A 9,714-nucleotide genomic window follows, 5' to 3' on the forward strand; every position below is an offset into this window, starting at 1 on the left:
GGTGACCCCACTGTCCCCTCACCTGTCCAGACTTCTGTGAGGGGAGGGGACAGAGTGAGGGCTGCTGGGTCAGTGAGGACAGTGAGGCAGAAGTGAAACATCTGTTTGCCCCCCCCTCCGCTTGGAGTCCCTGATGGCTTCCTGTCACTCTACAAATCAAACCGTGTCACGTGCCTGCCCCCGGCTCACTCTGCTCCTCACAGATTGCCTCTCTCCACAGCTCTGCCTGGGCATCTGCGGATCCCTGCACTGGACACTTGTCCCCTGGATGCTCAAGGCCACACTCAGGGGTCAGGCCCCTGGAGCACTGTTCTAACCAGGTCACTTCCATGTGCCTCCATCTCAGTCTGTTGCTACATCTCCCTGCAGCAACAGAATATATATGGACTATAGCTTATTATTCTGCCTTCTCAGGTCACTCCAGAAAGGTCAGCTCTGAGATGACTCCTGTGTGTGTGTGTGTGTGTGTGTGTGTGTGTGTGTGTGTGTGTGTGTGTACACCTGTGTAAACTGCTCTTTCTGTCATAGGTCCTGGTACCTGGAGCCCTTCACTTTATAAACTCCACTGTAAAAGACAATCCATCCAGAAGAAAAATGCACAGACATGTCACCAAAGGGAACAGAGATGGCACATAGCCCCTGGGGAACGCCATCTTCTGCCGCCAGGGACATGCCCATTGAAAACCACCAGGAGAGCCAGCGGGACAGCTCAGTGGCTCCAGTACCTATAGCACAAGCCCGACGCCCCGAGTTCGATTCCTACAACCCACACAAAGGAGAGAACAGACTCCACAGATTGTCCTCTGACACCTACTTACACACACACACACACACACACACACACACACACACACACACACACAAACACATTAAAAAAATCATGCCTGAAATAAAAGAATAGTGACCACATCCAGAGCGGTGCAGATGGGGACCTGGGCCGCTGCGGCCTGGCCGCTGGGAAAACAGAATGCTTCAGCCGCTCTGGAGAACAGCTCGAAGGTCCTTGGCCAACGGAGCGAACACATAGCCTGGCAATTACACGCTTGGGTGTTTGTCCCAGGTGGTTGAAAATTTATGTTCAAACAAAAACTTCTAACTGAATATTCATGGTAGTTTTATTTGTAAGAGCCCCAAATTGGAAGCAGCCAGATGTCCCTCAGTGGAGGCACGAAGAAACCAAGGTGCTAGAGCTGTCCCAGAAATTCCAAACCTTGGGAAGAGAGGACCTGGACACTCATCACAACTCGGATGAAGACTCAGAATTAAGCTAAACAAAAAAAGCCAATCCTGAAAGGTCACATGCCGCGTGAGTCTATTTACATAGCGTTCTGAAGTGACAGTCTGTTAGCAATGGAGAGCAGATTAAAAGGCCAAGAATCGGATGGGGAAGGGCAGGGGGGAAGAAAAGTGTGGTCACAAAAAGGTAAACCAGAAGGACCTCTGGGGACAGAGCTGCCTTGTTGCGTGGTTGTGTACCTTGATGGCAGTGATGTCCATATCACGGGTAGGATATTATGCTAGTTGGGTTTTTTTTTAAATAGGGTCTCACTATTTAGACCTGGCTAGCCCCAAATTCACCGATTCACCTGCCTCTGCCTCTTGAGGATTAAAGCCTTTGATATACACCCAGCTTGTACTAGTTTTTTTTCTTTGTTTTGCTTTTTTTTTTTTTTTTTTTAAGTCAGGGTCTCAGGCTGGCATCAAAGTCACGGTTCACTCCTGATCCTTCTGCTTCTACCCCCCAGGTACCGAGATCGTAGACATGTGCCACCAGGCCCAACATGGTATTGTGGCAGTTTTCTCTAGGAAAAGTGGACGTGGGGTCTCTGTCCTTTCTCACTGTACTTAGCTCAGTAAAAGCTTCCTTTGCTGATGAGACAGCTTAGTGGTGGACGCACTTGTGGCCAGTCCTGGGGATTTGGTAAAGAAAAGAGATGACTTCCAAAGATGGTACCCTGACCTGTGTACCTGTGCATGTGGGATGGAGTGGAGAGGTGAATGCCAGATGTTTAGGATGTGCTGAGGTGTGGACAGTGATTTTAGGATCAGAAACCTGTTCCCATGGAGACAGAGGGAGCAGTATGCCCCTCATGCCGTTATCTACCCTGATGGTGGTCCAGCTAGGCACTAGATCTCGCCACATCAGCCCCTTGACCCCAATACCCTACTATGTGGGTCCTCACCCCACACAGGTTCCCTGAAAGCTATGGTGCCCATGGGGCAGCTGCCCTGCACACTGCTTATGATTTTCAGGGAACACCTTCTCCTGTGAGGGTCTGTCTAACAAGAAGATGGAGTCAGACTATTGGGGTGCCCAAAGGTGAGAACTTGGCAGCTAGTATAGTCCCTGGCCCCAGAGAACCCCAAATATCAGCCTGGAAGGATTGGTAGAGGCATCCAGTGGGCATAGGCTAGCCAAATGCTGCATATCTAAAGGCTGTGGAGAGTTCTGACACATTTCTATTACAATATCTAGCAGTTCTCCAGAGGTATATCTTAGGCATAAATGTGCATGCAAAGTGCATTCACACACACACACACACACACACACACACACACACACACACACACACCACAAAAGCAAGCTCACTGCCTCATGGGTGGAAAGAGCAGTGAGAAGTTTTCTAAAAGCAACCAGGACGCACTGGATGCTGGTGCAGAGGCCACACCTTGCTTTGGGCAGGTGAGGGGATCGGGGACAGGCTGGAGTTATTTCAGGGAGCAGAATGCAGATGGAAGAGGCCCATGGCCAGTCAGCCAGAGACTTGGATGCTGGGCCCCCATGTCCTCACTGGGTGATCCTGGACCAAGTACCCTAAGCCTCGGTTTCTTCATCTGCAGATAGGGATCACGGTATGCCTTCCCGGAAGAAATATAGGTGAGGTAATGCACACAAACAAGCCTCCCCACCCCACCGTGGCAAATACCACTGTCTTCCTGGGTCCGAATTAGGGGCTGTGTTGCTTGTGCAGGGCAGCAAAGAGCAACCCCCAAAACCTAAACTCAGGAACATTGTGCCTGGAGAGCTAAGTGACCATGCCTGCCTGGTCAGGAGGGGTCTGCTGCCTGGGGACCGCATCGACTGGCTGCTCGTTTTTATTAAAAACCAAACAACCCAAACCCCCAAACCTCTACTCTGTAAATTAGAAGTACAGCTAAGGGTTGGAGTACTCATTCCACCAGACAGAAATTCCTGGGCCTTGACAGGGGATGGGTGTCCAGATTCTCGACCCCCTTCCTTTCCATGAAGACCGTCCCGAGGCCAGGGTCTGAGACAGGTGTGGGGTGAGCCTGCACCCCTCCTTTTAGAGGGACTGCCTAGAATGCATGCTGGCTCACCCAGCATCCACTGGTTGTTTGCTCTATTTCCATCGAATGGGACAGATGGCAGCAAGCAGTGGTGGGTGATGTGTCATGCAGGCCCCCCGGGACTGGGAAGCTCTGAGAGCCTAAGCTCTCCGCCCACTCCTGGGCACAGACAGATGTGAGCCAGGTAGTTCATCCTGGCAGGGGAGGCTGAGACAGTCACATGGCCCTGTAGGTGGGAGCGTACACACACATCCTGGGAGGTACATACCTGCACATGTGCACACATGTGTATGTACAGATCCCCGGGCCTTAGATTCAAGGTGCTGCTGCAGCAGCAGAGGACAGAACTGAGCTGTCCTGGCCTTGTGTCTGGTACCTGCTAACTTGCCAGGACAAGAGCTCCCCCGTCCTTGACCATGAGGACACTCCATTAACTCGGGTTGACTTAAGCTGCTCATTGGTAACCCGTCTCAGTCAGGATGCCTTCTTAGGTTAAACTCCAGCAACCAGATAGGCAAGGTCCAGGCTACATGTGTTAGTAAAAGATTTTATCCGTCTAGGAGATTGGTGATATGAGAACTGTGGCACAGAGGGGCTAAGTAACTTGTCTGTGATCACACAGCAGATATATGAAGGAGCTAGAGCTGATCCCAGGCCCATCTGATACAGAGCCAGGGCTCACAGACCCCAGGGGCAGCCCTGAGCCCTCACCAAGCCACTTCCTCTGCAGCCAGGACTCTCTAGTACCAAATAGTGAGGATCGGTGCTGACTGGCCAGTGGCTTTTCTATATACTTACGGGACATTGGGCAGAGTTGCAGTATGTATTTCCAGTTGCCCATTGGACAACACAAGGGCCTGAGCCCATCTGGGCCCAGGCAGTGTCTATGGGCATAGCCTAGTTCCCAGCGGGAAGTTGGAGGCCCAGAGAAGAGGAAGTTTGCTTCAGTGGCATGGGGACGGAGCCCTAGCTAGAACTGAGTTGCCCGGGACCACTGCCCTGAGAGCCTGTCTGGAGAGAGGCTTTTACCACAAGGCCTGGCATGGGCATGGCACCAGGGGAAAGGATCTCCTCTTTGTCCCAGAAGTCACCCATAGGCTAGGGGCAGGGAAAGGCAGGGGTGACAGGGCGGGAGATGATGCCTTCTGTCTAGTGTCTCCATCCTGCCTCACGGAGTGTGAGTGGAGCCCAAGCCTGATGGAAGGGCAGCTGGGCAGAGTGCTGTGACAGGCCAGGGGTGGGAGAGCGGAGGGACAGGTCCCTCTCGGCCGGCCCCGGCCTTGCCAGCTCCCCTGCCCCCCCCCATGCGCTCCAGCTCTGGCACTGTCACGTGGCTGCTCTGTGGTGTTCTGGGGTGTGGGCTGATCACAGCTGACAGATGCACCTGTTCAAGGGGGGGGGGAACATCAGTCATCTGGGGCTGGGAGCTGGGGGAGCACTCTGAGTCACCCACACTGTGCGCACTTCCCGACGACCGGGCAGGGCTGGTCAGGGCAGAAACTCTTCCCCTCCTCCTCCTCTGCCTTGGAAGCCCTCACAGAAGCCATATCTGGGAGCCTGCAACTGCTCCTGAGAATCCCAGTGAGGGCCAGGGGGCCGAGGGAGCAGAGGGTGCCCCTAAAGCCAGCCCGAGTGAGCTGAACAGCTCTCCACTTTTGAGGAAGGTGAGGATAAGGGACGGGGACTGGGCTGAGGTGAGCTAAATTGCTAGAATGCTTAGCCTGGTGTGGATGAAGCCCTGGGTCTTCGCCCCTGTGTGAACTGGGTACAGTGGCGCACATCTGCAATCCCACTGCTCAGGAGGGAGAGGCAGGGGATCAGGAGTTCAAGGTCATCCTCTGGCACACAGCAAAGCCCCCTTGGGCTATAAGAAACAGAAAAGAAAGGAGGGAGGGGAGCTTGGGTTCTTTCAGTCACACATCTGGATCCACAGTGCTGAAAGGGGAGGGAGGGGCTCATGCAGGTGTGGGTCATGGCTAGGGCAGAGTCGAACTTGTGCCACTAAGTAGCAGGCTAAGGGTACAGACAGGTCACAAACCCTAGAGTCAACCTCACTGGCTGCTTGGATAAAGGCGCGCCCCTCTCCCCTGGAGTCTTTTCCTGCCTCCCACTCCCACTCAGTGCTTAGGGCATGTGCTGTGGCAGACAGAGTTCGAATCCAGTTCCAACATGAACTACAGGCTAGGACCCGCCTCTGTTCCTCCCCTGTCGAGTAAGAACAATACCAAGAACTACTTGCTGGGCTGCCTGAGGACATTGGCTTAGAGGGAAGGACAGCCCTTCAGGGCTACTTCCTCCCTACCCTCTCTGGGTTCCCAGTGATTGTCCTTTTCAAACAGGACAAATCAAAGCCCATCTTGCAAGATGCTGGAGAGGCGCCCAGGGCCAAAGTGTTCTATGAGGACGGACACCTTGCCACCTCAGAACCTGGATGCTGTTGGCTCACTCCGCCTGACCCAGGGTTTGGCTCAGGAGGCTTGGCATTGTGGTCAGTGCCCACTTCACCCAGGACCACCATCTCTGTGGACCAGGTTATGCATAGGAATCCAGGGGCAGGCATGAGATGATGAGCTACATGGGTTCCCAGGAGCCAATTTGGGGCATAGTACAGGTCACAATGGCCAAGAGAATGGCCAGATGGACTGCGGGACTCTGACCACTGACTCTGCCACTCACTCTGGTAGTTAGGAGACATCTGGAAATTAAGAGCCACCAGAGAGGGGTAAGGAAAGGGGGCTGCCCCCTGCTGGCAGACAGAGCCAACTGTGTGCACATCTATGTACACAAGGCTGTAGAAATCCCTGTGTCTGTGGACACACAGGGTCCCACCGCCTGGCGCTGGGGGCGGGCGGCAGTCACCGGGTATACGTGACTGTGCTTACATGTCTGTGAGGTCTGCGCTCGCACCAGTGTTTGTGGATGCACACAGCCCGTGCTGCATGCAGTACGCTTGTGATCTGAGTGTGCACATGAGTCTGGGGCAGAGGGCTGTTGACGCCTCTCCCCTGCCAGGCCAGAGGTTGCTAGGGACGTGTATGACAAGAGAGGAAGTGTACCTTTCAAGGTGCCCTGCTCCGGGGCTCAAAGGGCTTTGTGTTTCATCTGCTCACTCTTCTGGGTATCCTGGGCATTGGACCAGACAGGACAGGGATGGTATCCTGGACTCTGGGGTGGTACTGCCTGAAACTAGTCCCCACCCCTCTCTGGGCTGCGTGTCCTCATGGGGAGTGGGGGGCAGGAAGCCATCTCTTGGGAGGAGAGACTGCCAGATGCCAGGCCAATGTCTATTCCTTCTTATAAGACCTTGATGTCCTTATTTGGGGTGTTCAACTGGACCTGGATCTGGTCCTTCCTCCTCCTAAGCAAGACCATCCTGGACTTGTGGGCAGCATGCTGGGCTCCAGGCCAGACTCTCTGAGGGTCAGCGCTAAGTTGGGGCACAGCTGATTTTTCTTGGCTCCATCCTTCCCCTCGCCTCGAAACTATTTCATGAACTGTGTCTGGTGCCTCTTTGCCTCCCCTCTCTCTCAATCTCCCAACAGCCCCATGGCTGCTTGTGGCCTTATTGGGGGGGTGGTGTCTCACGCCACTTTAAAAAGAAGGGGGTCTTCATTTACTACCTGAAGGATAATGAAATCCTTGAAAGCTTCATTCATTGGCTACCCTCCCCCCAAAGACACCCCTCTCCATGCTCCTCTGTCTTGTTAAGGACTATGAAGCTAGGTTCAGGGTCAGCGACCCTAGCTCCTCCTCCAGGGACCTACTTGAACAGGACCAGTCACGGAACTAACCTCAAGCTTCTCTTCTGCCTAAATCACCCAGCGCTTCTTGCATCCAAAAGAGCCAGCCACAGGACTCCAGCCTCCCAGCCAGGATGCTCCCAACCATGACTTTCCCTTATTGGGGTCAGCAGGAGTAGGGACCAAAGGAAAAAGGCGCCAGTGTCAAGACACTCCCTAGTCAAGAGCAACACCCAAGCACCAGATTCCCCCAGGTCCAGGCAAGCCCCCAGCCCCTCAGCGCCTACCTTGGCCCTCTGCATCTCCGCTGCTGAAGGGAACAGTCACCAGCCTTCCCGCTTTGCAGCCCGAACAAGCCAGACTGCCTGGTCGGGCTGGCAGCTGCCTCATGCTTGCTTGGACCCAGACGCAATTGTCACTGGAGGCTTCTCCCCCGCCCCCTGCCCACTCCTTCCACCCTCCCTCTTTCCCTCCCGGTTCTTAGCTCCACCTCTCTGCCTCTTCTCTCCTCCCTCTTCTCTCCCCTCCCTCCCTCCTTCCCTCCCCCTGTCCCTCCACCCCCCCAGTTTCTTTTTCTCCAGGCCTCCGAATCCTGGCCTCTCAGCCTCTCAACGTCCCTGTCTAGCGTTAGGGGTCTGTTCCTGGCTCTCATCTCTCTCTCCAATGCATGGTCCGTTCCCACCCTTCTTAGTCACAGGGGAAGCGGGGAGGTTACCCCCTCACCAGTCTCCGCCCAGGACAAAGAGGGGAGCCCTTGGGATTACATCACTAAAGTGACTCCCGGGGTCCTTCCACTTCTTACTGATCTCTCCCATCCGTAGTCACCTCGGTGAAATCCCTCATAGGCCTTGCAGCATGGAAACCTTCCTAGCCGGAGCAAGCACTTCACGCTTCTCCAGTTTTACGGTCCTCTGGCTCTGAGGCTGGGGCCAAATTCAGGGATTCTGGGCAGCCACAGGACCCTCCCCTAGATCTCTTGGATGGAAGAAGGGATCAAGGGTCCTGCGCATCCCCGGGAAGGCTCCTTCCTGCCCTACAGGAGACAAGCTCTTGGGCATTTTTTCATCTCCGAGGAAATCCACCAGGAGCCAGGTGCCGAAACCTGCGCCAAGTTTCCCTTTTTGGCGCCCTGAGGAGCCTGCCTGTGCCTGTGGTTCCCATGGAAACAGAGCCTGCGCCAGCCCCTCCTTCCCAGAAGGCCTAGGAGCCCTAGCTTGCCCTCCCTACCCCGTCCCACCCCCTTTTTATTGAGTCAGCCAATTAGCTCCAGCTGTCAGACCCTCAGGGGCAAAAACCCTGAGGCTGTTGATCCCCAGAGGCAGGAAGCCTGTCCCCAGAGGGGAGATGACAGCTCTGTCATCTGTGCATCAGGACTTCAGTCTGGGTAAAGGATGCAGCAGACCGAGGGCTCTCTGGGAAAGGGGACGGCAAGGACCAGAGGCTTCCAGGTCAGGGCCAGTCTTCCCAGCTGTCTTCCTGGCATTAGGCAAGTTTCCCCGAGGAAGGGCAGATTGAGGTCTTGGAGTCACAAGTGGGTTCCTGAGAGAAGGGTCATTATCTCAGTCTATGTTCATTTACCATCACTGGTAACACTCAGAAAAGCCGAGTCTTCGCCTGCCTGACAAATCAGCCATCCAGGCTGTTCCTTCCACTCAGAGCCAGTTCTGGGAGAATTTTCTACCCACCCATTATATATGTCCAAGAGTCAGGGGTCAACTCGGACACTGCTTATTACACAGCCCAGGCCTTACTCATGGCACTCTGAGGAGGCAGGGTCTTCTGAGCAGCCCAAGTCTGTACCTCCCGCCGGAGAGGCACAAGTCTCTGCTTGGTACCCTTGGCAAAATTCCACTCCTCTGAGATGCATTCCTTGGGAGTGACAGGCTGTGGCAGAGCGAGCCTAGAACAGAGTCCTCCCCTCCTGGGCCTACCATGGATCCAGCAACCTCCTCCTACAGTCGCTACCCAGCAGGTGCCCCCCATAAAACACAGGCACTAGGCGTCTGTGCCCTGCCAGGAACCTGGAGTGACTTGACCCTCTTTCTTCCTTGGACTCTCTTAGGGACTTAATCAGTGCCCCAGACATTGCCAGGGCCCTTCCAGGGTCTCTGGAAGATGGAGGAATGAAAAAGAGCCAAGGCAAGCCTCCTCAAGTGGACCCCAGCCTTGCTCCGCCACGTGGACACGGGCTGACTTTCCCGAAGAGATTCTTTGGACCCAAAATCGTTGGACCCAAAATCGGTTTAGGATGCCAAAGGAGGCCCAGTGTGGTTTGGCAATACTTGGGCTGATGGGTTTTAGCAGGGCTTCTTCAGGTGGGCCCGGAGGTGTGGTGGTGGGGTAGTTTGCAGGAGGAAGAGGGAGGGATGACTCCAAGTTTCAGGAGGCTGTTTTCTTCTTGGTATTACACTTGAAGACACAGCCATGGGCCACTTCAGCCAGCCGGGGCCCTTTCCTCCTATCCAGAAGAGAGGTTCACACACACGACTACGATCAAGAACCTTGGCCGGAGTCTTTCGACCCATCCTCAGTTCTTGCTCATGACCTCTCCATACCAGGCTCAGGTTTAATTCTTTCCTCCCCGGGCCCCTCAGACTTAGCTCTGAGGAGCACCTAGCTTCACAACTTTCCCTCAGGACCCTTCTGTGTCTGGGCCTTGCAGAGG

General features: G+C 54.6%; 1 protein-coding gene across 6 annotated transcripts in view; it reads right to left on the minus strand.

Moving 5' to 3' along the window:
* Positions 1 to 8,161, minus strand: part of Kcnip3 (potassium voltage-gated channel interacting protein 3) — a 72,991-nt gene extending 64,830 nt beyond the window's left edge. Inside the window, exon 1 of one of the 6 annotated variants that reach the window (XM_028892742.2) lies at positions 7,875 to 8,161. In XM_028892742.2, the coding sequence (XP_028748575.1) occupies positions 7,875 to 7,892 (18 nt within the window). In that variant the 5' untranslated portion in view covers positions 7,893 to 8,161. Of the gene's footprint in view, positions 1 to 7,336; positions 7,492 to 7,874 lie in introns of those variants that run through there. The other 5 variants (XM_028892744.2, XM_028892745.2, XM_028892741.2 and 2 more) reach the window with 5 other exon arrangements.
* Positions 8,162 to 9,714: the final 1,553 nt, after the last annotated feature.

Source organism: Peromyscus leucopus, chromosome 4 (genome assembly GCF_004664715.2).
Source record: "Peromyscus leucopus breed LL Stock chromosome 4, UCI_PerLeu_2.1, whole genome shotgun sequence".
In the NCBI taxonomy this organism is placed as follows: domain Eukaryota; kingdom Metazoa; phylum Chordata; class Mammalia; order Rodentia; family Cricetidae; genus Peromyscus; species Peromyscus leucopus.